At 41.6% G+C, this 27,675-nt stretch overlaps 1 protein-coding gene across 1 annotated transcript in view; it reads left to right on the top strand.

Moving 5' to 3' along the window:
* The window catches only part of Arhgap42 (Rho GTPase activating protein 42), a 233,611-nt gene extending 206,447 nt beyond the window's left edge, over positions 1-27,164 (top strand). Inside the window, exons 12-24 of the mRNA XM_059267304.1 lie at positions 72-111; positions 7,831-7,893; positions 8,955-9,029; positions 9,807-9,891; positions 11,348-11,406; positions 14,203-14,308; positions 16,010-16,169; positions 17,369-17,513; positions 19,036-19,416; positions 19,787-19,943; positions 21,988-22,050; positions 26,013-26,092; positions 26,578-27,164. Coding sequence (XP_059123287.1) covers positions 72-111; positions 7,831-7,893; positions 8,955-9,029; positions 9,807-9,891; positions 11,348-11,406; positions 14,203-14,308; positions 16,010-16,169; positions 17,369-17,513; positions 19,036-19,416; positions 19,787-19,943; positions 21,988-22,050; positions 26,013-26,092; positions 26,578-26,666 — 1,503 coding nt within the window. The 3' untranslated portion in view covers positions 26,667-27,164. The remainder of the gene's footprint in view (positions 1-71; positions 112-7,830; positions 7,894-8,954; positions 9,030-9,806; positions 9,892-11,347; positions 11,407-14,202; positions 14,309-16,009; positions 16,170-17,368; positions 17,514-19,035; positions 19,417-19,786; positions 19,944-21,987; positions 22,051-26,012; positions 26,093-26,577) is intronic.
* Positions 27,165-27,675: the final 511 nt, after the last annotated feature.

Genomic DNA, 27,675 nt, shown 5'->3' with positions numbered 1-27,675 from the left:
ATGTAAGCATCACCTTGCCAATCTTCTGTGTGGACCATTAACTGCAGTAACTGACATCCTTTGTTTTCTAGATTTACACGCTGCCTGCCATAATTAGCAAGAAAGAAGAAAGTAAGTTCTTTTTCTCCTCTTCCTTTAAAGGTTTTGCATGAACACTTCTTAGATTTCGACTTAACTATGATTTTTAAATGAACAGAAACTTAATCAGAAATAAACTTTTCTACATTCTGACTTGCTCTGCAGAGTAAGCCACAAATAAAACCAGTTACATTTCCTGAGAGAGAAAAGAGAAAGCCACAGAAAGAGCATGTGGGATCTGAACCTTCTGACCCTTGCTGGTGTCTTCCCCCTGGGCTTGGTCCTTCCTCAGACACTTCCAGAGGGAAACCTCTTAACTCCTGATTCCACTGGGAAATGTGGAAACAAAACCGTAAGAACTGGAGTGGCCCTATACAAGGCTGCAGCGGAGGTGCTCAGAGCACATGCCATAGAGAGTGAGGCTGTGGTGTGCTCGTGGGGCCAGCAGACCTTCTGCAGCCTGAGCAGGGAGTTCCTTGCTTTGCAGTCACACTCGATGCAACACTCCCCCCCCCCATGCTGTAAATGAAGTGGTGTAATTCATTAGAAAAGGAAAGTTAGATCATTCTTAAGACAAAGCTCCATGTGAAAAACAAAACAACAGAAACCCCACAAAGAACTGGTCTAGGATATTGAATCTGTAAATACTGTTGTGGTTATATGACATACTGTATTCTTCTTGAGATGATAAGACGCTGTTGATTAATTTATTTTAAGGTTAAGGGTAGTAGCTGTCATCCATATTAAACAGATGCCGTCCAGTTAAAATGAGAATGAGACTCTTCCTCAAACAGGTCCATTGGGACAGAACCTCACTCATAGTTCTTCATAACTTTGCCATCTGGACATATTCTTCAGGAAAACAGGTTATATTTCTTGACACACTGCCCTGTCTCAACATCTTCATCTTGGTCTTTAATAAAGAAAAGTTCAATTCATGGGTCCTGGGTTTTCTCTGGTGCTGCCTTGATCCATGCCTCTTCTCAGATGACATGGTTTCTGTGGTGACTTTCTAGCAGACCCTTCACCCCTGGATCTAGATGGAGTAGCAATTCTGAAAACAGAGGTGTTTAGTTCACATCCTCCTGTCTAGTCTGTTCTGTATTATTCTATTTTATTCCTATTTATATCTATTTATTCCTGGGATAGATAAAAGGGGTCTATTTCAATAGATGTTTCTGCTAGCTACAGTCACATCTTAGCTGTGTAGGGTATATAATCTTAAAGTTTCTGAACGCCTTTAACGTTTGACCATTGTCTGGGTGATTTTCTCCATGTATGCCTTAGGATGTAATCTTCCTAGTGTGAAACAGATATTAGCCTTTCTCTTCATATTCTAAACAGTTGCCCTCTGTGAAGAATATTCCTCTTGAGCTTTGCATTGCATGAGTAGTTTATCACTAGAACTCCCCAGGTGTCTAAGTAAATTGCTCCATCATTAAATCTTCCCATGAGAAAAGAACTATGTTTGATCAGAGGTCAAAGTTTTATTCCCATTGAAAGGAGTTCTAGCTCACATGTATTGCATGGGTCTAACAAGCAAAGGGATATCAGTTCTCCCCAGGTACCTGCCTGAGGGGAATTCTCCCAGAGTTCCAGAATAGATGCTACTAGTGGCGATGTTGAATGAATCTAAGTACACCAATCTTTAGTCCATTCATTTTATTCTTCTAAGTCCAAAAATCCACCCAGCTGTGGAGGTACCAGTATATATACACACACGTACAAGCAGTAATTCTTTGACAATGCAATCAGAGGCTTTCAGGGTCTAAAAGAGAGGTGATAAGATGTACACAAAGAGCAGTGATTGTCAGCTTCATTTACAATCCCAAAGTGGAGTGATTAAAGGAGATGGGGTCAACCAAGGGCTAAAATTGGTAAAGAGATCTAAAAAGGGAGTTTATGTGCTCAAACTATATCCTTAGAAGTGGTTAGGTAAAATATTAGGAGTCTATAAGTCACTATAAGTCATGAGTAAAACAAAACTACCTTTATTTCCTTTGGCACCATATCTGTCTCAGCTTATCTCAGCAGTGCCATTTTTTTCTGACTGGGGGGGGGAAGGGTAGCTAGGTAGCCTGCATCACAGCTTGATGCACCTGGTATATAAAAGCCCTTTTGTTCTGAGTTAATTGTTAAAGGGGGAATCCTTTAGAACTAGGGATATCACTTGGGCTATGGGAGAAAGGAGGGTTTAAGCTTAATTTGCATGAGAAACAAAGCTTTGTACCTAACACCCTCCTGGCCTTGGCAGTTGTCTCAGTATGAATATTTACCTTATTTCAGGAAACTAGCAGGTAGTCTGAATGCTTATCTATCTGAAGTCTGTCCTTGATGTTTGTGAAGTATCTCAGATGAAATGCTTTGTCCAGAGATGGCCATGGTCAGATACTTGCTAATGGAGAAATTACATTACAGAGCTAATTACAGAAAGGCAGACTTCTGAGTCTAATGCTAAAAAAGTAACAAAGGCTGAAACAAAGAGGTCTTGATTGTGTGACTGTTGTCCACACAGTTGGGGGATGTTATACAAATACCCCAATAGTATAGAGGAAATTGTGCCCAATGAGTGATCAAACACACTGTTAGAAGTTCTTGAGAAAAGAATCAAATGGGAAAGCTACAACAGCACACAAGAGATTCACTGCAGGAAACAGCTAGTACATTCAAAAGCTAGTATCACTAAGACTCCCTAGTTTTGGCTTTGTCCGCTGGAAGAGTTCTTGACTCTTCCAGATGCTTTTGCCATTGTCAGCTGAATTCCTACTTCATATATCTGCAGCTCACAGCAAAGGGGGAGTGGGCAACTCTTCATCCTTCAGGAAGATGAGAAAGGTCCTGAGGGTATCCTGAGTACCAACAAATGTGCTCACATCTTTTTTCCCCTCTGAAAACTTATATGGTATGGTGTTGGATATCTGTATCTTTTTTTATCAGAAATGCCAGATTAGAAATGTAAATGGATGATGAAAGACAAGCATTGCTTTGTCCTAGAAACCCTGAGGAGGTACAGTAAGACCACCAAGGTTACATCGGGAAGGGTCTGGGGTGTTTTGAAACAGGAGGAAGTTGAAAGAACAAGGACTTTTGCTTTATTAGCTGTGGAAGGCTGTTCTTTTCCCCATTGCTGTTGGAATATCTGTTAAGATTAATAGCTTTTGTACTGCTAAACAGTCTCATGGAAACTTAGGTTGGATTTCAATAAAAGCTTTAGCCCTGAACAGTTTCCAACAGGGAGAAAATGCTTACACTTAACTTTTGATTGAATAAATTAGCTTTATTAAGTTAGTCTGTTTTCGGGCCAAGTAACATTAGTACTACAGGATTTCAGTGCCTGGGAATTTGGTGACAGTTTGATTCTGAATACTCTTCTGGTCTTCTCTAAAGCAGGAAAAAGTAGGGTGGGTCACAGGGTGGGTCTTGGGGAGAGTGCACAGATTGTGGGAGAAGTAGGAGTGAGGCACACGGAGGTCTCAGGGAAGAAGCCACCAAAGAAGGTGCTCACTCAGACATGGTGGAGAAGGGGGAGGAAACATTTGGTTGCTCGTCTTGGTTGCCTGTTCTGAAGAAGACATAGCACCCATCCGGAACTCCGTGTTTCTACACCAAGAATACTTTGTCTTTCACTGAGGAGAGTTAGGAGAAACACTCACTATCTGTGTGTCTAAGTATGGATATCCACAGTGTGCAGGTCAGAGTACAACCTTGGTGTTGGTCTCACTGTCTGCTTTAATAGAGAGGCCTCCTGTTTGTAGCCAAGCACACCAGGCTTCCAGGCTTCCAGGGGATCTCCTTTCTGTGGCTCCCGTCTTACTGTTGAGTGCTAGGGTTACAGGTGCATGCTACCAAGTCTCACCCCATATAGGTTCTGGGGGCCCAAACTTCAAGCTTGTATGGCAGTGCTTTGCTTGCTGCCGGATCTCCACCTCATGCACACCCTTTTTAATGGTGTCATTTGACTTATTAATAAACCTTTCCACGGCTGTCTCTTGTGCAATTAAGGAGTAAATGGTTTTTATTTTTCAGCTATTAAAAACAACAACACTGCTTTAGTTGAATTTTCCTTGGCACGAATGAAAGCAATATAATAACCCTCTCATGGCTTTAGAAAATAGCTCATTTTTCATCACATGAATTTCTTAAAATTGACGCTTCCTGACTGTCAATGTAACTATATCTTACATCAAGTCAACTGGAGGCAAACTATGTAAACCACACCACAGCAGAGAATACTGGGCACTCTAGTGGAGGCATTGTACAAACTTTGTGAATATTAACAGACAAGAGATGATTCTAACAGGACTTATTTTTCTCTTTAAGGATACTAATTTTGTTGAGTTGAATATATTTCTTGAGTCTGTGTTGCCACAGCAAAAATTGCTTAAATTACACATAATTAAATAAGCCCTAGACAGGTCTCGGTGTGATGAAAGCTGATCCTCAGATCCCAGAGGCTTGCTGCAGCAAAGAATCTTGCTGGTTTATAGTGCATGTCCATGCAGGTCCTCCATGCTTTGCTTCTACTCTGAAACTCAAGTTCACAAAGTAGCCTCCTTTTGTATCATGCTGATCTTATGCCAGTGACAAAAGAAAATGGCAAACCTTGATCTTGGTTGGCTGGGAAGTAACATAGGATCATTTCCATTCCATCTCATTGATCACATGGCCATAACCAGTCTTCAAGATGCTAAAAAATTCTGTTTTCCTTTGTGAAGAACAGGGCAGTAAATATATGTGAAGAGCAGCCACAGTGTGCACGGTCTGTTCAGCTCAGTGACACATTGCATTTGATCATTGTGATTTACTAAAGTATAATAAACCCATAGGGACATTTCTTAATGTCCAATTTATCTTTTCAGCAACCCTCTAGGTTCATGAGGCTTTATCACTGTATGCTCGAGCTATGTCTGTTTAAAGAAACAAATCATTGCTCTGGCCCCAAATTGGTTTTTTTTTTTATTAAGTAATATGATATGCCTTTTTGAAAAACAGCACTACTGGTTGACAGTCCTTCAAGCAGTCATTGGTTCAGACATACCCAAAGAATAAAGAGGGCTTGGTCCATGAAGGTTTATGTTATACTACAGTCAATGACAGGCATGAACACAGAGCCGACACCACACTGCACCTACTCCATTTAAAACACTAAGTGTAGCTTTCCAAATTACTTTAACTCATTCTTTAGTAGTCCTGTAAGGAAGAGATTGCTATACTTAGTTTTTGTTTTTTTTTAAAAAAAAAAAAAAACATTTTTTAATTAATTTACCTTTATTTGCATTGGTATTTTGCCTGCAAGTGTGTCTGCATGAGGGTGTCAGATCTTGGAGTTAGAGACAGTTGTTAGCTGCCATGTGGGTGCTGAGAGTTGAACCGTGGTCCTCTGGAAGAGCAGTGGGCGCTCTTATCCACTGAACCATCTCTCAGCCCCCCTATACTTAGTTTTTAAAAGAGAAAACAGAGAGATAAAATCATGCCAAGTAACAAACATTTTCATCTCTTTTTCTATTTTCATATACGTGTGATGTATGGGCAACTGTCTGAGTGTTTTTGAGTGTGAATGCTCGTGCACTTTTGTGCCAATGTTGAGGCCTAAGGCTGATGTCTAGAAGCATCCTCCATTGTTCTTCCACATTATTCACTGAGTCAGGGTCTCTTGGTCAAATCTAGAGCTCACCAGTATGGTTAGTCTCACTAACCAGCTTAGTCTGGGGATCCTTTGTGTCAGTCATCTGAGGTTGCAATTACAGGTGGGCCACAAGGTCCATCCAGTATTTTTTCTTTTTTTCTTTTGCCTTCTGTGGATCTGAACTACAGTTGTTATGCTTACATGGCAAACACTGTAACTGCTGAGTCATCTCCCCAACTCCTAGTAACATAAGTTTTATGTGGAAGAGTAAGCATCACCTTCTTCATCTGCTTAGAAACTGGTTTCCTTGAGCTGTCTTCTCTTTTCTGTCCATAACACTGACTTAAGAGGTGGGTGCTTGTCGCTCTTTTGTTTATGTCTCCCTGGGCTCTCTTGTTTCTGTTTGTCTTGTTGTTGCTGTTAGTTTCTGCTCTAACACAGTCTCACTATGTAACCCAAGATGGCCTTAAACCCTACATCCTCCACCCTCAGACTCCTCAGTGCTGGGATGACAGGTGTTCTACTGAGAGCCACTTCTCACATTTTATAGGTAGAGTCTCATTCATAAAAGTCGGTGGGCATGCTCCAGGTCATAGTGCATCATTCCAGAGCTTAGAGGAACCTGTGGTTTTTCCTGGCTCCAGCCAATGCTGGGTATCAGCTCAGCTCCATGGAACCAGCTCTTTGAGGCAAAGTGCAGTAGTCAAACACGATGAACAAATTCCTGTTGTTTTCTCCACACCCTGAACTGATTAATAATCGTGCATTAACCCGTGGGGAGAAAGCCAAGAGCAGGATCCATGGAATAGTTCAGGAGCCAGAGATTGACCTTGTAAACTTTTGCTCTACATGAGGCAACTGCTCTCAGTGTATTAGAATAGACCAGGGCATTGTTTCCAACTGTCTCAGTCTGTCTTTGAGAGATAGCCTGCCTATTGTTTATTTTACTCCAAATGAATATGTAAAAAATAATTCTATTTTACATGATACCTTTCTCTTCATCCTATGTGTTAGAGGACAGTCTTATTGAAAATACTTGAAGATACTTTCTGCCTCTTGCTCAGTTTTATTGACAAGCTGGACAATGTACTCAATTACCCAACCTTTAAAAATAACCATCATTTTAGAATTGGAAGGTTTTTAATTTTGTTGGTCTGAATTATTTTCATTCATTAGTATTTTGGCATGTTGAAAAAATGCCTACCTACCACATGATAGAAATTATTACAATGTAAAGACTTCTCAAGTGTTTCCTCTGGGTGTTACTTGGCTTTTTAAAATATTTTCCTTTATATAATTAATCTAATTTGATTTTAATACCACAGCTTAAAAGCTAAAGTAAATTTACTTATTACATTATTGATTGAGTAAGTGGGGTAAGCAAGCAGGTGGTTGGGTGGCTGTATGTTGGTGGACATGTGTGCCATAGCACTGGTGTGGAGATCAATGAACAACTTGCAAGAGTTGATTCTCTGTTTCTTCCCTGTGGGTCTCAGGGATCAAATTCAAGTCAAGATGTTCAACAGCAAGCCTGTACACACTGAACCACCTCACCAGCCTTAAGGCTAATTTAAAGAAAGTTTAGCAAAGAATGAAAATCATGTTATTTTTTACTCTAGGACCATAAATGGGGGAGCTGCTAGCACATGGACTGAGTGTGTTTGAGTTATTCTGAATGCTAAGCATGTACTTAAAAGAACGCTTGTTAAAACAGAGCACTAGACATCACAGCAAAGAGGAGTGGAGTTTTCAGTGACCTGATGAATTATATTAAGAGGCTCAGGATGTTGTCGTGGTCACATGGGAAAGAATGACTACATGAAAGGCCTTACTATCACTTTCCACTCACCATAAGAATTATCCAGGTGTCGAGGGGGGTTGGGGGTGAGGTGGGGGTGGTCTGAACACAACAGAGCCATCTGTGCTGTGGGTCTATTTACAGTGTAGAGTGCTCTGTGCTCCCTAGCACACAGCTTGATGAAGTGAGTGTAAGTGTGAGTCTCCCTGCTGTATTACAGCATTTGATGAATGCAGTGGTAAAATCCATGAAGGCACAGAGCAGAGCCAGCTGAAGGGGGAAGGCGAGTTGCATATCGGATCTTAATTAGGCTGTCTCTCCCTTGCAGTGTACTTAAACGAAGCAGGCTTCAACTTCGTGAGAAAATGCATTCAAGCTGTGGAAACACGAGGTGAGTGTGCAGACAGTGTGTGATTACTCCCATATGTCTCACTCCTGCACTCTGAACCTTTCACTTAAACAGGAAAGTGAGCATCGGGCCATGAACACAAAAACAATTTTGAGTATGATATAAGTTTAAACTATGTGGATACAAATTTAAACTATGTGAATATATAGCTAGGTATAATTTCAACTGGTTATACTCTTTCTTTTCAAAGATTTATTTACTTATATGTATATGTGAATATCTATATGTATGTATGTGTATTGTGTGTATGCTTGGTGCCTGAAGGGGCAAGAAGGGGACATCAAATTCCCTGAAACTGAAGTTACAGATGGGTATGAGCCATTCTGTGGGTGCTGGGAACTGAACCTAGTTCCTGCAAGAACCGCTAATGCTCTTAACTGAGCCTTTTCTCCAACCCCTATACTATTTTTTTTATGGCTTTTTCAAATATGTTCCCCTGTTTGCTTCTTTCTGAAAGGCACAATACTGTTTATCACTTCAAGTTCTTTCTTTTTTTTATTTAAGAAAATTGTTTTATTCATTTTACATGCCAACCACAGATCCCCCTCTTATCCCTCCTCCTGCTCCCCACAGCCTTCTCCCCCAACCCCCCATCCCCTCCTCTGAAAGGGTAAGGTCTCCTATGGGGAGTCAGCAAAGCCTGATTCAAGTTCTTTCAAACACTAGAGGGGAGATCTTAGGAAGACTGTATTCATCATCTATCAGCCCAACACTCTTTTCCTTTGTGATTTGAATTGCTGTTCCATTCTTAGCATCCTTCAGCTTTCCCATGGGAATGAGTCATGACCTGTTGAGACTGCCTTCATGTAGAGGTTGCATACTTTCTCTTTTTATCGCCCGGCTCAAAAGACTTTTAAACCGCTGTTCAGTGCCTGCTCTGAGAAATCTGTGGTGGGTGGGTGTTTCCAGGGTAGGATGGCTAAGATTCCCTGGCAAAATTGGGTAAGTAGCTGTCAGGTTCTGCATGGACATGTGCCTGGGATTTTTAGATATGTGCTTGATAAGTCCCTTCAGCCATATTCACTTGTGATTTCCTCCCTCAGGTATCACCATTTTAGGCCTGTACCGAATAGGAGGTGTGAACTCCAAGGTCCAAAAACTTATGAACACCACATTTTGTAAGTTTTAGATGAAACAAGGGTGCCATTGATTTGGGATATTTGTACAGGTAACCCAACATACAGGTTTCCCTGAGACATAGACAATGTTGTCTTTGTTAATTTTTATATCATATTGAAAGTTAAGTTCTAAAAGTTTGTTTTGGGATACAGGGGTACTGCCACCTGAACACAAGACCTTGGATGTAAGAGCCCACATTTTCCCACTCTGCTAAGCCATTAGTCCCTTTGTTCAGTCTTCAGTGTTGAGCTGTAACAGATAAGGTGGCACGTCTGTGAGGCTGGGCCCTTTCAAGTGCCTTTTGTTAGCTAGCGTTGCAGGAACATGAATGGGTGTATAGATGCCCGCTACGGTCCTAGACTGTTTCCTGGCTTGGAATCCCAGCTCCACCACTTGAAAGCTTTCTATGGTCTTGGAGTTTGCTTAGCTTCTCTGTATCTCTGCCTCCTCTGTTTTAATCTCAGGGTGATAGTGCTTCTTCAGATACGTAAATGCTGGCCCATGCCAAGCACCTAGAAGCATGCCCCTGTCCTTTCAGCCGTTAGCAAGAAATTGATTTGAGAGACAGCAATGCTACCTTTCTTACCTTTGAGGGCAAGAAACAGAGTGAGCTTCCAACCAGATCACAAAGTCAGCCTTCCTAAAGTGAACTTTAACGGAGCCCTATGATGCAAACGGCCCTCCCTTTGACCTACTTGAGTTGGTATGCATTCTCATCACGGCATAGATAATATTTTGAATTATTGTTGAAACATTTCGAATTTTATTCTTTCCAGCTCCCAAGTCCCCTCCTGATATGGACATTGATATTGAGCTGTGGGACAATAAGACTATAACGAGTGGGCTGAAAAACTACCTCAGGTGAGAAAGTTTTAGTACCGGGGATTATGGTCTTGACTGCTCTCCTCTTCTTGGGAATTATCTACCTGTTGCATGAAATCTGTGTACATGGGGTTCACTCCTCAGGTCACAGCCTTTACCTAAAGGAAGCAACACTGGTGACAGATACACATTCTGGAACTCATACATGCTTTTTCCAATATTAAGTTTAAAAACTGCAATATTTTATGAATCCTGAGTTAGTCTTTTTGTTTCCTTATATATGTGGGGCTTTGTGTATGTTTATAAATATATTGAAATGTTTTTTTAAGTTATAACACCCATGTTTTTTGTTTTGTTTGTTTTTGTTTTTGAGACAGCAGGGTCTCACGTATCCCCGACAGTCCTTCGACTCACTACTTGGCTGAGAATGGCCATAAACTTCTGATCCACCTGTCTCTACCTTATGAGTGCTAGTACTGCATGTGTGCACTATCATTACTGGGTTATGTGGTGCTAGGGACCCATGCAGGGTGTTGTCTGTGCTAGACAAGCGCTGTACTGTTGTGGGGATATTTTGATCATACTCTGACACTTCTGAGCCTGCCAGTAAAGTTTATTTTGAATCAGAGGGTGGAGCAAGGTAGTAGTAGGGTGGGGCTTTGAAAGATTCTTGGCCCTTTTGGATTGGGGAAGGAGAGAGAGAGGAGGTCACTGGTCACTTCTCCACTGTTTCTCTGATCAATTGAGTCCTTAGCTGATATTTGACTCCTGAGTTTTCTGTTTTGATAAAGAATAATTAGATAAACACTCCTCTGGTACCCAGTGTGGGCCGCCATTTGCGGCAAGCTTTCTCATTGGACTCTCTTTGGATTGCTAGCCCACAAATAATGACACAGAGACTTCTTATTAATTGTGAAAGCTTGGTCTTAGCTTAGGCTTGGTCTCAACTAGATCTTATAACTTAAATTAATCTGCTTCTATTAATCTACATTCTACCATGTGGCTTTTTTTTTATAAACCTCTTCTCCATTTCTGTACATCTGACTTATTCCAAGTCTACTGAGAAAATCCTTGCCTCTCTTCTCAGAGTTCTCTCTCTCTCTCTCTCTCTCTCTCTCTCTCTCTCTCTCTCTCTCTCTGGAAAGTCTGCCTATTCTCTCCTCCCTAGCTATTGGCCATTCAGCTCTTTATTAAACCAATCACAGTGACACATCTTCACACAGTGTAAACAAATATTGTGCAATACTCTAGCAACTGAGCAACATCCTCAATATAGCATCCCTTTTCACACAGTTGTGGCAAGAGTGCTCAAGAGCAGCGGATCTGTCTAGATCCCCCTTCCAGGATTTTGTTATACTACATAACGAACCAATTATTTTGTTAGTCATTGCTTCGCCTTTAGTTGGCAAAAAACAATCACTGTTTTTAAAGACCTGGAAATGTAGGGTGACAGAAGTTTCGATAGTTCTAGACATTCTCTGCTTCTCTGTTGTAGGTGCCTTGCAGAGCCCCTGATGACTTACAAATTGCACAAGGATTTCATCATTGCTGTCAGTAAGTGTGTTTGCACCAAAAGCATGGGATTGATGCAGTTTTAGTGTCTCTTACACATGCAAGTTTAAATCTCCTTGTCATTCTTTCACATGTTGCTTAAAAATTTTGCCAATATGATATTTAATAGCTTGCACTATCGTTTGCAAGCCAATAAAATTACATAGTAAACTAAATATTTTGTCCTTTAATAAGACAAACTCTGCCCACTATCTCTATCCCCCCGAAACCCATGGTTATTGAGGTGACAGTGTGATGTGATTATAAAAAGCTGTGAGGATTTTTGATTTCTTATTTGAATGATTAAACATATTTTGTATGACAGAAAACTTTTAAAAATGTATTTATGTGTATATGCCTTCATGAATTTATGTGTACCATGTGCGTGCCTTTGAAGTCCAGAGGGCATTGAATCCTTTGGAACTGGAGTTACAGGCAATTGTGAACTTTCTGATGTGGGTGCTGGTAACTAAAGCCAGGTCCTCTGCAAGAGCAGTAAGTGCCATTAACCAGTGAACCATCTTTCCAGCCCCATGACAGCAACTGTCATAAACATGTCACGAATGTATGTAGCAAGTTATGTCATATTCACACTTGCATACTCTCTTCCTAAACCTGGAAAACCATCAAATAGTATGAGCCAGTGCAGATTCTTCTGTCACTTCCCTGACCCCTGAGGTTTCCTGTTATAATCACAGATTCACGTCGTGTGTTTATGTCATTGGCTGCTTTAATGTTAATTAGTGGATTTGATTGGAAAATCGGACGTTGGGGGCTGGGATACTGTAATAATGTGACCTGAGAAGTTAGTAATATATACTTTACAACTTTGGAACCAGAGTGCCAGCTTGGTGTCTGATCCATCAACATAATGTGAGTTATAGTGACCTATACATGTAACAACCAGTCGGCATTTCATTGTTGGAAGTGTGTAAGGTGTGACTATAACTGGAGTATTAGTCATTCTTCACAGTCCAAGAAACAAACAAACAAACAAAACCAGCTGCCTTCATTTATTTCCAGACATTGAAATGCCCCAGAAGTGTTGTCTGCCAAAGAAAGTATCAGGTAACATGGGTGACCTGATTTTAAGTTCAGCAATCATAGCTGACCACAGACTAATATCACACCTTTCTAAGTTTTCTCTGGAAATCTCTCTGTTCAACATGGTCTTCATATGAGCCCATCTTTGCAAGGTGAATAGGGTGCAAGGAATATTGGCTCATTTTGTTGATGAGCCAGTCAGGACCTAGAGTAGGTAAATGACCTGTCCAAGACACTAGTGTACAGTAAGAGCCAGGACTGTAAACTAGGTGGTTTGTTGTTGCTAGTCAACAAACCTTAATTCTGGACTCTTAATCCAGAGATTTGGCTTTGTATCAAGTGGCATTTGAGCCACTGTCTAAAACTGTGATGATATAAGCTCTTGGTAGGAGGTTTTCTTTACTTCCATCTTTGGAAATCATTATTGAGTATGGTCTCAGGCAAGGATTTACTCAGTGTTAAGTTGGGTTGTTGACTGGATATAGACTAATTAGTGTCAAGTTTCTTTTAACCAGTTTCAGTAAAAAGGGAAACATTACTGGAACCCTAGGAGACAGTAGAGAATTTACTGGAAGAGAGGATTAGGCTGCATCAAGGAACCGAGAAGCTGCACAATGATATTTTTCTCTTCATATTTTTTTATTTGGTTATTGGGTTGGATGGTCGCGTTGGTAAATGGGGTTTTGTTGTTTTTGAGACAGGGCTAATACTTTAGCAACCTGATCTAGTAGCCCATTCTGGCCTTGAACTTGTGGCCATTTTCCTGCTTCTAGCTCTTGAAGGCTAAGATTACAGGTGCCACTCTGCCTCGCTTGATAAGGGGTCTCCGTCTGTTTATTGTATTTATAGCCCATTCTTTTTCCCTATCCAATCAAACTTTCTTAAGTATCTTTGCTCACCCTGGCCCTTGTCCTAAGTAATCTTATCTTCACATATGTAGCAGGTAGATCAGAGTCTTGGCATCTCGGAACTGTCCCGGAGCTGGGTTACATCTCCACACACGTGTGTCTAGTTGACGTGGCAATGTAGCATAAAGAGGTTACAAAAGGCCTTGAAATGCTGGGCTTTTGTGCCCAAACTTGTTACTGACAATGGGGGATATCAGCTCCTTCTGAAGTGTTACAGGCGGGTTGCACCCAAGCCTTAGTCTGGACTTGCTGAGGTGATATCTCCAATTTCAGATTTCTAAATGTCACTGTGAGTTCACTGTCTTCTGTATGCATAATGCCAATGCCTCAGAAAGGTCACACTGAATTTTTCCTTTGACTGTGAACTGAGGAGAAGAATACTGGCTCCCTCTGGTCACACAGGGTTAGGGCTCTAGCATGTTTCTCTGTAGCAATGTGAATTATACTGATTAACACACTGGGCAGTCTACACCAATATCTACAACTCACACTTTCCATGTATGAATATACACACATGTGTACACATGTGCACCACATTTCTGAAGGTCTTATCTTGTCTCTGGTTGCAAAACTCAAGCAGGCAATGACTTAGGCCCGAGCAATATACTTCAATGATGAGGAACAAGTTGCAAAACCATGCAGTTTGGTTTCTCTACTTCCTAACTTTAAAGCCATGGGCAAGCTTAATCAACATTTCTTAGCCTAAAAGATGTGGTTAATAAGTTTTTATTATTATGAAGCAGCACCTTAAGGTATGAATGGTAGGATTGCATATGATGTGCACATGATTAATGTTTACTTTATAAGTTTGAATACAATTATATCTTTAACCATTTTTACATAACAGAGTCAGATGACCAAAACTACAGGGTGGAGGCCGTCCATGCACTGGTGCACAAATTGCCGGAGAAAAACAGAGAGATGCTGGACATCTTGATAAAACACTTGCTCAAGTAATTCTGTGACTTTACCTTGTTCGTTTAATGACTTTCCAGTCTTGTTAAGATAAGCTCATTTATGTCTTTTTAAAGTAGGCGATGGTATTATGTGCTTGCTCTTGTAATCCTTGAGTGAGCATTAGAAAATGGTATGCTGTTTGATTTTAAGATATGTATGTGTTTGTCTATGTGTCGTATGTTTCCAATGTGCAGATAATTGTACCCTCCATGACTGTTAAACTAGTGATAAAAACTTGGAAATGTCTGAAGGAGTGTATGGTGTTTTATAGCATTTCCAGGTCTTTTAAGTGTGTTACAGTGGTGAGTTTGAAGACTAGTACTAGATGCTACTAAGGTCAACAAGTTTCCTCAGATCACACTGACACTGCAGATAACTCCTTGAGTTTCACAATTTTCTCAAAGATTTTCTTCTGACTTTGATGTTAGTTCATACATACATAGATGATAGATAGATAGATAGATAGATAGATAGATAGATAGATAGACAGATAGATGGTAGGTAAGTAGGTAGATAGATGGTAGGGAGGTAGATAATAGATAGATAGATAGATAGATAGATAGATAGATAGATAGATAGATAGATGATAAACAACTTTTTATTTGTGTGGTAGGATGACTGACTTACTGTAGATGCAGTTTAGTATACAGAGCTGGTTAACTCAGTGGTAGAGTAGGAACCCCACATTTGCTTGTTTTAGCTTCCTGAGTGCCTGGGATAATGGGGTTTGTACCACCAGGCCTGGATTCTTCTGAGTTCAACCCCTAGAATTTCCAAGTAAAGTGGAATTGTGTATGAAGCTGATTAAGAACTGACCCAGAGTAATTTCTTTGGCTCCAAATACAGTGTCAGCTCACTTACTCTTTAATTGTCTGTTCTACAAGAAGTATAATACAGAAATACCAAACAGTTGAATGGTTTTTATGAACATTGCATCTAATTCAGGAAAAATAAACAAACAAGAAACCAAGATTTATTTCCCTCACTAATTTAGTGCTTATAATTATTAGCTTCATTTGTCCAGTGTTAGCATCTTATGTTCCTTCTTTAAATATTAAAAATATGTATTTTCATTATGGGGGGTGGTGTGTGCATGCCACAATACACCTGTGGGGTCAGAGGACAACTTTTAGGAATCCATTCCCTCCATCCACCTTGGGGCCCAGGGATCAAACTCAGGTCAAGGTTGCCGAGCAGAAACTTTTGCCCTCTAAGCCATCTCTCCAGGTCCCTATTAAATCTTTAATTGACAGTGATAGACACAGCACATTATGTCTCATGATGATTCAATGTGTATTTATACGTAATATACAATGATTACATGAAGGTAATTATTTCCATCCCCGTAAGGACCTGTTTGGAGCCCAGGGAGAAGAGAAGGGGGAGGTTCAACACGAGATGTCAAAGTACAGTGGGGGGGGGGGGGGGAGTCGAGTTCTACCACACAGCAATGTGACCAGTACTGGGTATTAATTGACTGTTTATCTTATAAATAATTGTCTTCCTTTTTGATACAGTTTCTACTTACACCCACTGGGAATAGGCAATGCTGACCAGGGAAACAGGCCTCTAGTGGCATATATAGCTTACAGTTGTTTTTTGTTTTTTTTGTGTTTTTTTTTAACACACCAAGTTTGATAGAAATGTTTCCTAGCTATTTAAAATTTATGTTAAGAGTTTATGTTCTTTATTTTCAGAGTATCATTACACAGCCAACAAAATCTCATGACCATCTCGAATCTCGGCGTTATATTTGGCCCAACCCTGATGAGAGCACAGGAGGAAACTGTGGCCGCCATGATGAACATCAAGTTTCAGAACATAGTGGTTGAAATCCTGATCGAACACTATGAAAAGGTGGCTGAGATCTCCATACACTGCCAACTTTAATTTAAGGACACTTGTACTGTCTGTGAGCTTTACTTAGTGATCTGAGACTCCTGAAAAATGCCCATCTTGTCAGTTTCGTAAATGACTTCTCTATGGGGACTTCGAGTCTCACTGTCACCTATTTACTGTGTGTTTCAAGTCTGATGAGCAGCCTGCCTCTCCTCCAACCGTGACTTTCTGAAGTCTCCCTCTTTAGTGGATTGTGCTCAGCTTACTGCTTGGATTCAGAAGACACTGCAACATTATTTGTGTTTAAATGAGACTTAGCCTTTTCTCTTTATCCCTGTGCAATTAGACTCTTATTTGTATAGTAACTCCAATCTTCCAAATAAAAGAAAAAAATGAGGTCAGATATGGTAGTACACACCTATAATCTCAGCCCTTGAGAATCAGAATCATGAAACTGAATTTGAAGCTCACTTGGGCCTTAAGTGTCTCAAAATGAGCGTCGGGGAATAGTTACAAAGTAGAGTCTTGAATCATGAGGTTCTCCTAAAAGAGGTTTTCCTTAAAAGCTTATGCTCTTGGAGTAACTATGGAAATGGGAAGTTGTGGAAGTCGAGTTAGCCCATGATGCCTGATCTGGTTCTTCTGGGAGAATGACCCCATATTTCTCCCCAAAGTCCTTTTCTAGTGACCACACAATGATGTCCTCAGTCACTACATAAAGTTGCAAGCTCACAATCCCATAATATGTAGCCACATCTGAAGACTACTCATTCCACTTCCTCCGGCTAACCCCACCTCCTCACAGCCCAGAGTCCTCAGCATCTCAGGATATTCCCCTGCATTGCAAAGAGCTACTCTCCTAGAAGCCACAAGCTTGACCTTGGGTTACAATTTCCTGAAATGAAAGCAGAAAGGGAACACGGCACTAAGAAGAAGCCGAGTTTCTTGGTGTAGACACTTGCTCATGGTTGACAGGTTTCTTAAGTTCTCAGACCTCACCTTCACCATAAGCTGTGGGGAACGGCAAAGATGAAAACCCAGAGAAGCGGTTTTATTCAGTAGATGCAAAAGAAAGTAGTGATTACCGCAGGGTAGCTGTTGTATCAAGCATCTCCTGGACTCCTAAGATTCTTTTCATAGCTGTTGAAGCATGTATCATGTGGACGCGCAGGATGGCTTCACTCTTTAGTGACTCAATCGATTTTTATTCTCTGTAGATTTTTCATACCGCTCCAGACCCAAACATTCCTCTTCCTCAGCCTCAATCTCGGTCTGGATCCCGACGGACTCGCGCCATCTGTCTATCCACAGGCTCTCGGAAGCCCAGAGGGAGGTACACACCTTGCCTGGCAGAGCCCGATAGTAAGTGTGCCCCATTGTGGGGAGAGCCAGTTGTTCAGTTTATCCTGACCTCACTTCTTTGGTGATTAGGAATAGGCAGATGTTCTTGGGTGCTTTTCCCCCACACGCCTCTTCTAGCGCTGATGCAGTCCCTGACAGCCTCATGGCATGGCTCCTTAGACAAGCAAATTCATTATTGCCACAAAGGGAAAAAGAAGTGGTTTGCTCTTCTCTTTTTCTGGTGTGGTGATTAAGGATGCCAGGTGCTACTTGGGGCAGGTTTTGTTCTGTTGTTAGAGTGGCAGATAAGGAAGCTGGAGGACACCACACTGAAAAGACATTTTCTGGCTTTCTCTCACATTATGTTCTTAAAGAATCAGCTCTTGGATGTCAGAGTGCCCCAAAGAGAGGAAAGAAATAAAAAGAAAACCAACAGCACACATGAAATCATGACCTTCTTATTCTGAGCCAAGCTCAAGCGAGGGTTGACCACAGCTTGAGCCCACGACAAACATGAAGCTGTGGTCATTCTTACTTATGTGTTTTCCACCAGGCCCCCAGTGGTTTCCCATGGTCCATATTTAATAGAAAATGGCCTAGTAAATTTTGACTTAGATATGTTTTCAAGATTTAATGCAATTTCTCTGACTTTTGATGCTTTCGCTTTTAGAAACATTAAAAACTAAACCCAGTTAGGCAGCCATGTTTTTGTTGTTTGATTTTTTTTTCTTCCCTGCTAGGGCTTAAACCCAGGGTCTTGTGCAGGCTAGACACGTACTCCCCCTTGAGTTACACCCTAGTCCAACAGCCAGTTTCTGTGTTACTATGTTCATAGTAGGAAAAATGAAGAAAAAAAAACTTTCGGAAGTTGTCAGCAGCTTGTAATTTGCTGCTGAAATTCAAGTACCTTTGAACAGACCTGGAGCCTGTGACTCAGAGCCAACTGTGATCAGAAAAATAAAAGAAGGCAAAAATACATCTCTAATAGAAATATGTCTCTTCCACTGATTTAAATATATATATTTAAATATTATATATATTTATATATATATATATATAATCATGAAGGAAGCCTATTTCTCTTACTTCTGAGTCTTGTGTCACAGACAATTTTTGTCCAACTTCAAGTCAGTCCACAAATGCTCCGTAAGAGAGGTTTGTAGTTGATACACCTTCCCCAGACCCCGCGACCTACCTATCCCTTAATTTGTAAGTTACGCCATTAAATAAATCTCCTTTTAACTATGTGGAGTGGCCTTAATATTTACACCAATAGAGGTTAGTTCACAGGGCTGTGTAAAAATCATCCTAGAGAATGTGGAAAGTCACACTTACCACCATCAAAGGTGAACTTTAAAGCCTTCCTCTAGTACTGAAGATAGTCCACCCTGCCAGGTCAAGGCCCACCGTGTCAGTGGGGCCGGTGGGGTCGGTGGGGTCGGTGGCTGTGAAAGGCATGGTGACTGAGGGCAGGAGGGCTTTGGTCATGCTGTTTGGTGTTTCTGACACACTGCCACTGTTGCTCTTGTCTGTTTCCTCTCAGGTGATTCTTACAGCAGCAGCCCAGACAGCACACCTATGGGCAGCATAGAGTCGCTCTCTTCCCATTCCTCTGAACAAAACAGCACCACAAAGTCGACTTCCTGCCAGCTCAGGGAGAAGTCGGGTGGTATTCCCTGGATCGCGTCCCCATCATCTTCCAATGGACAGAAAAGTCTGGGTCTCTGGACAACTAGTCCAGAGTCAAGTTCTCGAGAAGATGCAACCAAGACAGATGTGGAGTCAGATTGCCAGAGTGTGGCCTCGGTCACCAGCCCAGGGGACGTCTCTCCCCCCATAGACCTCGTCAAGAAAGGACCCTATGGGCTCTCAGGACTGAAGAGAGCCTCTGCCTCCTCTCTCAGATCCATCTCTGCAGCTGAAGGTGAGCAGGCCTGGAGCCCTGGAGATAGCATTGCCCCAGTGTTCCTGGCTGGAAATTCAGGGTGACTGATCAGGGACAAGGTTAATGGAGGAGAACAGTGAAGCTTGTCTACTTTGTAGTTGAGCTTGCATTTAAGAACTTCAGAGTGCTGTGACATTTTTCCCCTGAATCTTTCCATCTTTGTGGGGTGATACCTTGCAATTGCTGTAGACTTTGATCTCCCTAAGTGATGGACCACTGTACCCAAAAAACATCCTGTACCTTTCCATTTCTTGGAGGAAAATGCTGCCTTTTGTTATGCACTGTACTGTGTTTCTGTTATTATTTTAACTAATAGCACCTTGCATATTTTCTTGGGCTTTCTTTTCAGGAAACAAGAGCTACAGTGGATCCATTCAAAGCTTAACTTCTGTAGGTTCCAAAGAGTCACCCAAAGCCACACCAAACCCAGAGCTGCCTCCGAAAATGTGCAGGAGGCTAAGGCTGGACACTGCTTCCAGCAATGGCTACCAGCGACCGGGCTCAGTGTGAGTTAGCAGTTCGTATTCACTGTGTCTCCTAATGGTGCAGAGGGGTCGAGTCTGTCCTAAAAGAACTTGGGGGTCCTGTAGTTAAATGGTTCGTCTGTGGAGCTGGTCCCTTTAGCTTGGAGGACTGTCCACTTCAGTAAAGAATGTGAGAGTTGCTGTAGGCTCCAGCTGTCATCAACCTCATGAGTTCTCGTGGGTTATTGCTTTAAAGGCTGTCCCTCAATCAGAGCTGTGGCTTAACGTAACATGTGGAAATAGAGAATACAGTGGTTATGGCCTTTGGAGCTAGGAACCTTCCACTAAAGCTACACATCCAGCTTTGAGCTCCCCCAGTAGGGTTGCTCCCTGCATGTGAGGGTTTTCTCTCCTCCATCTTGTGGTTCTCTGTCTGAGATCTCACTGATGGCAACACAGTTAGAGATAAACAGGATCACAAAAGGCAACGGGAAGAGAGTCCTTCTCATCAAAACAATGACCAGAAGCCAAACGCTTGTAGAACATAGCTATAAAAATAGGAGCAGGAAAGGGTGCAGAGGGGTGAAGGCGAGTCTGAAGAAAGAAGGGATGAAGATCCAGACCGGAAGTGCCTCCTCCTAGGCTTTCACGGTCCTGGCAGTTGCTAGCATTTCCCAGTGTCTGTGAGCTCTCACTAGACATCTTCCCCTGTGTGGTCTCTTCTAAAGGTCTGCAGTCTCATTTCAAGTTCGACAGTATGAGCAAACCCCTCTTTAGAGACCAGAACAGATGTCTGGAAAGTGTAAGCGTTCCCTAACCTCCAGATTCTCTGTGCCACACCCATCTGTCATATAAGGGTGTTTCTGCCATTTTCCTTATTTGTTGAAAGTTTAGTAAAGTATTTTACTTACTAAGTCCACCTTCCGCAGGAAAGGGATCACAAATCCTTCCGCCCATTACTCTCTCTCTACATCTTTAGTTGCAGAGTGTGTCTTGTTTTGCATGTCTGTCTGCTTCGTGTTCAGCTGAAGCCATTACAAGAAATTAAAGTTTAGATAGACACTCAGAGGAGATGAGAGGCTATCCTCATGTCTTTTAGGAGACAGAAATTTTCTGTCTTCTGCTTGTTTTTTTTTTTTTTTGTGGGGGGGGTGGGGAGGCCCTCAGGATTGTCTGCTGGAACTCTGTGAAGAGTTCTAACTAGAGATTGGGACTAGTGGATAAAGGTGATTGCCACCAAGCCTGAGGACCTGAGTTCCATCCCAGGACCCACATGGTAGGAGGAGAGAGCCAGCTCACAAAAGTTGTCCTGTGATTTCCCAACGCACACAAAAAAATAATTAATAATTTAATTAATTAATTATAAACACTTAAAAACATGTCATTTTGAAACCAAGTTAGAGGCTCATTCATATAATTTAATATTTTTTGGTTAAATTAAGAAATAATATGATTATCAAAGACACTTTAATGGCAGCTGCTCCCATTCTGTAGCTGTAGCTTCACGTTCTCTCCAGCATCCAACACACACACTCTGTGACTGAAGCAAGATGCAAACCAGGAAGTTCATTTAGGAGACGTATTTTCACAGTTTTTTCCATTTTTGCTCAGTAGCAAAGGCGTCCACCTTAGGCAACACAGGAAATAATCTTAGCTCCCTGTGCTATTAGAACAAACAACAGCTCCTCCTCCATCATGTTGACCGATTCTTTGATTCTCCCCTGGTACTCCACAGGAGCCAATAACATGCTTCCTGCTGGGAGCCCAGTGGGGAGAGAATGTCCTCCCTGCTGTGACCTCTGTTTTCTGAGGTAAAAAGGAAGAGGACAGTAAGAGCCCCAGGAAGCAAACTATAGGTTTATTATAGCCCGTGAGCTGCAGGCTGCAGCTAAACCTCCTTCACATTAAAGCAAAAAGCAGTTCCACTGTGGTTTCTAACTGTTTTGTCTTATTTGCACGATAATCCTGGATATCCCATTGAACAGAATGACTTTTCTGATTGACTTCATTTAAAAATATTAAGGAATTCTGATTCTTAAAATACTGTTTTTAAAATTTACTCAGTGCATTGAAAACTGTTTTTCAGAGTGGCAGCAAAGGCCCAACTATTTGAAAATGCCGGGTCGCTCAAGCCAGCCTCTTCGGGACGGTAAGTTCTCGAAAGATTTAACACAATGAATAAACAGAATAGCAGGGATATCATTGCACTGTGTTGATGTAATTTGTGGCAGCCTCTACCTCAGCTTTTCAGAAAATGAAATAAGCCAGTGTCCAGTGACCTTAGCCAGGAAGAACACATCTGCAAATAGCATCATATCAGATTGTTACCATGATACCTTTCTTCTAAAATGCTTGGGAAAGAATTGTAGTTGGAGCTGTAATTCAGTTGGTGGAGTGCTTGCCTGGTATACACAAGACCCTGGTTTGATTCCCAGCCCCACATAAGCTGGATGTGGTAGTGTACACCTATAATCCTAGCATGCAAGAAGTGACATCATGAGGATCAGAAGATGAGGATCATCCTTGGCTACATGACAAGTTATTTAATGTGGCCACATTTGGGGAAAGGAACAAATAAAGAGGTCTGGTGACATCCCCCAACAAGTCCATCTTTGGGGTCCTGACAAAAGTTTTTGTTTAAAGAAATATGTATAATGAAGCAGTCCCAAAGAGTGCTCTGGTCTGTCCTCACTGTCTTTCTTACATCATGGTCTGATAAGTTATCATAACTGTGTAGAATCCATTCCAGGAAGAGAAGGTCCCCCTTTGGAAATACCAGGCTTTTGCTTTTCCATCTCCCAAGACTCCTGGAGGAATTCCAGTTCCTTGGGGACCATTGTTTCAGTAGTCTGATAACCAAAGGGAGGGACACAGTGTTCCTTTTAGAATCCCTTCTGCCAGATGATTGTAGGCACATACTAGTTACTAGGGTAACAGTGACCTTCAAACCCTTAAATTTTGTTCAAAATCTCAAATATAGTTTGCATGGTTGTTTTTTGTTTGTCTGTTCTGACTTCCGGTGAGGAATCACACTGCTATCTCGGGAGGATAATTGCTGCACTGCTTGCACCTGGAGCACTTGTACACACCAGTCCAGATCTCTGCATCTGCTTTCTTCCCGAGAAGGCACAGGGGTTCTGAGCTGGTGTGCCACAACCAACTTCATTTCTTTGAGATTGCTGTTGCTTTCAGGCATTACTGTAAGAGCCTTGCCCACCTGTCTCTCCAGCAGTGGTTCTCAACCTGTGGGTCATAACCCCTTTGGAGGCTCAAATAACTCTTTCACCTAAAGATGATCACCTAAGACCATCCTGCATATTAGATATTTACATTATGATTCATAACAGTAGCAAAATTACAGTTTTAAAGTAGCAATGAAATAATTTTATGGTTGGGGTTCACCACAACATGAGGATTGTATTAAAGGGTTGCAGCATTAGGAAGGTTGAGAACCACTGTATGGTCAAATTGCTCCACTAGATGGAGCCCTTCTACTATGAAGTGCTAAGTAGTCATCTGTTAAGTAAAAACTCAACAAGCCTCCCTCTCTGTCCATAAAAGATTGGTTCTAAGACCTTCTTTCCACTGTACAAATTCATAGCTGTTCACCCTCTCATATGCCATGCACAGCATTTACATAGTAGCTACTGATATCTGCCTTGAAGTAGTCATCACTAGAACATTTAAAATACTTAGTATATAATGCTATGTAAACAGATATTATGTCCATGTTGCTTTGGGAGTGCTGAAAAAAAAGATCTGTATGTGTTCAGGACAGATGCATTTTTTCCCTGAACACTTCAGTGTGATTGTTGAATATGTGTTTGATGAGGAGCCTATAGATATGGAAGCTGGCTAGAACTATAGAACTATAATTACCAAGATAACCCTAGGAGAGTTAGCAACACAAACTGTTAGTGAAGTGAGAGGGCTATCCTATGGTAAAGACACACTTAGATGTTTAACAAGCAGCCTATCCATTTTAATAACTTTGTACATTTTAAAGCTGAAATCAACTTCTCATAGGCTTCAACAGAGACTTCCAGGTTCCCTTTGTCAACCAGTTCAAGCACCCATGGATAGATAGCATCCTTAATTTTCACTGAATGCTATATACTGTGGACTGTACATCACCCTCAGGGTCAGATGGGCCCTCATTCAAACTTTTGGGCCACCATTTGTAATGCCCCATAGTTATGCATTTCAGAAGTCCATGTTCCCTATCTAAAATGAAGGTCATAATTCTGCACTTACCACACTGGTTGTGAATATAAACAATAATATTTTTGAAATATCTGGCAGGTGCTTTCTACCTCAATAATAACTATTGTTGTGATTATAATTGAAATTATAAATTATAATCTTATGAGATATTCAAGCTTCTAATGAATATGTTTTTAGATGTGAAACACATCAAGCTCCTCTGATGCCTTTTTGTACTGTTGGATGGAACTCAATTACACATGAGGGCCTTTTCCTGGCCTCCCACATACCTGTTTGGTGTTCCTTCTAAGGAATTCACAGAGACCCCTGTTATAGACATTGAAGGATGATAGAATAAGTAGAGGCAGGCGATGTCTAACCATCATTTTAGTGGATAGCCTTAAGCCAAACAAAAGCCTCACCTCAAAGAACCACATGGGCTCTGGCTGCCACTGAGCAGATGGTGGTAATCAGTAAAGTATGCACACAGATCATTCAAGTGGCTTTTCAGAGACTGAAGAAGGGACAGGATAATCGGCCATTCTGAGTGCAAGACTCAGCAAGGCAGAAACTTGCCAGCAGGACTTTTCAGGGCTGTGGTCAGGATGGATGCATGCTTGGAGAGGGCAAGAAAGAGGTGGGCAGAGAAGGATGCCAAGTGTCTGAGGATAAGCATCGGGAAATGGTAGTTTAGTTTCTCAATTCTGCTTGTATTTATAAAAGGAGACAGGAAAGTTGTAGACTTAGAGTTCAAGGAGCCTGGGGGACAGGTGAGACTATTGGAAATGGATGCTGGGAGAAGAGAGCATAGAATTCTCTGTAGTAGAGAAACTTACAGACATCAGTGGCTCTGCCATAGGTGAAGGGGAAGATGCCTAGCAGCAGAACTTACAGAGTGAGGAAAAGAAAGCAACAGTGGCCTTGAGGAAATGCTTTCACTTATGAACCAGGCAAAGGACATTGAAGAATGGTCAGGAGAAAGCCTGGCCTGCAGTCGTTGAAGCTGTGAGGAATGGCAAGGTGGCTAGGACACCATGAGGTTTCTGATGGGGGTGGAATTGCCCTCTGCTTGCTCTGTAAATAATAGGAACAGGAAGCTGGAGGTTGTAGGGTGCCAGGGAAGCCATCAAATCAATAAAAATGGAAATGACATTGTCTTGGACTCTTCTCCTAGAAGAGATGGTAGATGGAGTCAGAAAGTTGCAAGTCTTTAGAACATGAGAGGGCACTTGCCTGGTGGCTTCCTTCCTGGTCATTGGATGATGGAGCTTTGGTGTCGACTGCACTGTTTCTAGGTCAGACCTCACAAAAAGCCCCCTATTCTGGCTGCTCTTAGGACACCAGAGCCTCCAGCTGCATGGAGCATGTGGTGCTGGGTGTAGGTTTGCTGTTGTTGGTTTTAAGGGGTGACATAAATACCTTTCTGGGTTGCAAAGCCTCCATCTGTGTCCTTTACCATGCAGGCAATGAGGTGACACTTGATGGCTGTTCATGGGTAACCTCTGCTGCTATTCCAACATCACACCTACTCAATGTATTTACCATGTCTTTTGGGCCTGAGTTAACCTGAAAATTAAAGTGTGGGGGTGGGGTGGGGGTGGGACAAAAGCAGCCTGTTCAGCAGCTTTCTAACAAATTGCAGCATATTTAAAGTGAGTCTGTGCTATTCATTAGGAGTTGTATTGTCTCTTTGAGGTGTGTTAGAAACACAAGAAGGGTTTCTAATGGGTCAGTGAAGCACAGGGTCTGGTCTGGTTACAACAGGACCACACACAGTTTGTGAAGAACGCACTCATGTAGACCTGTTTGCGTACATCTTTATATTACGTTCTAATTAACATTAACTAAGAGCAGTTTTAACTGTATTTCAATTGAACGTTGTTTTTATAAACTATCTTGATCTTTCAGCCAAGCCAAAGCCATGTACTCCTGCAAAGCAGAGCACAGCCATGAACTGTCCTTCCCCCAGGGGGCGATCTTTTCCAATGGTGAGTACACCTGTCGTTTACTGAAGTGACTTGGGAGCACTGAGTTAGGACAGCATCAGATTCCAAACCCTGATTCTTAGGTCTTCCTGAATGAACACAACACACCTTTCTAGATCTCAGCCTTCCTTGTGGGAGCCTTTACTCACTTGTATCCAAAGAGAAAGAAACAAGGCAGACATGGTAGTGCACTCCTGATGTTGGGGCAGGGGGATTGCTAGCTAGAGTACAGCCAGAGCTACATAATGAGTCTTACAAGGCTAGTCTGGCAAGTACACCTTGTTTACAAAAATAATAGAGGAAGGGGTGGCGTTTTAGACAAATATAGTTTATCTAATTGATTGTGTGAGTACAAAGAACTTCCAACTTTAGAGGGGCTGTATCTCAATAACCCAAGTGAATAGATTCTTAGGTGATCATTAGTTTACAGGAATTATTTGAAGATAGTGTCACCTGAGTAACATTTATTTGTTTCTTCCCTTGACCAGTACACCCATCAGTGGAGCCAGGGTGGCTGAAGGCGACTTATGAAGGCAGAACAGGACTAGTCCCTGAAAACTATGTTGTCTTCCTCTAATAGAATTAGTGGATGGCAGTATCTTCATGGTATCCATGGTAACACATAATAAGTGCTATGATTTTATCTGACACAGATATGGGGACCAGCCACTAAATGAAAACCATCTGTTTGTCTCAAGTTCTTCACCAGCAGACTATGTAGCTCTCACTGATGGAAAGAGAACCACAAATATTTACATCACAGCCATTCCTTTTGGCTGTTTTCTTACTTTTAAAATAATCTTGCTTTTTTATTTTTTGGTAAGAAGTGATTTTTGACAGAGTCTGTTCTGTAGAGCTGCAGAATCCCAGATACTGAGCTCAGTTCTGCACACCGCAGGTTTGGAAGTCAGAAACCTGCAGTACCCATGCTGATGTCTGTTGTTCTGCATTGCCTGATAGTTTCTGGAGAACCTTGAAATCATTACTTTAAAAGTGTAATTTAAATTGTTCACTTATTATTTTTGTTTCTTAAAAATATACTGTTTTTATGTGTGGTTGTTTTGCTGGTCCTAAACATTTCAAGAAAATCAGTTGTTGTTTTATCATAACTTTATTTTTATTTGTTTCCTAAGATGTTAGTATTTGAAAGCAATAATGTATATGAAGTCTATAAAGAAAGCTGAGTTAAGTCAAACACTGATTCCACCACAAGCAATCCACCCAGAATGCTAGATGGCTTCTGTGGGTTCTGAGCAAAAATCTACCAAGTGTGTCTGTAAAGCCTGGGACGAAATAGTTTTGTGGCAGGCTAGATTTGACTTGTGAACCACAGATGAACAACTCCTCCTTTAGAAGTCATGGAGACCTATCTTGGGACTTTTACAAAATTTCCCGTTAAAACACACAGGCTAATAAATCCCATGTGCGCATCTTCTGCTCCCTAAGCAGCATTGTGACAGTGCAGGGAGAACCATGGGCAACTGTGAAGGTGAAGTGTGGCGTACAACCTGCAATGCCAAGTGTGGCGTACATCCGTCACCTGCAATGCTGCAGTCTTCAGGTATTTTAATGATGGGGAAGCTTTG

Source organism: Peromyscus eremicus, chromosome 7 (assembly GCF_949786415.1).
Source record: "Peromyscus eremicus chromosome 7, PerEre_H2_v1, whole genome shotgun sequence".
Classification (NCBI taxonomy): Eukaryota; Metazoa; Chordata; class Mammalia; order Rodentia; family Cricetidae; genus Peromyscus; species Peromyscus eremicus.
This window is presented reverse-complemented; position numbering and strand designations above follow the sequence as displayed.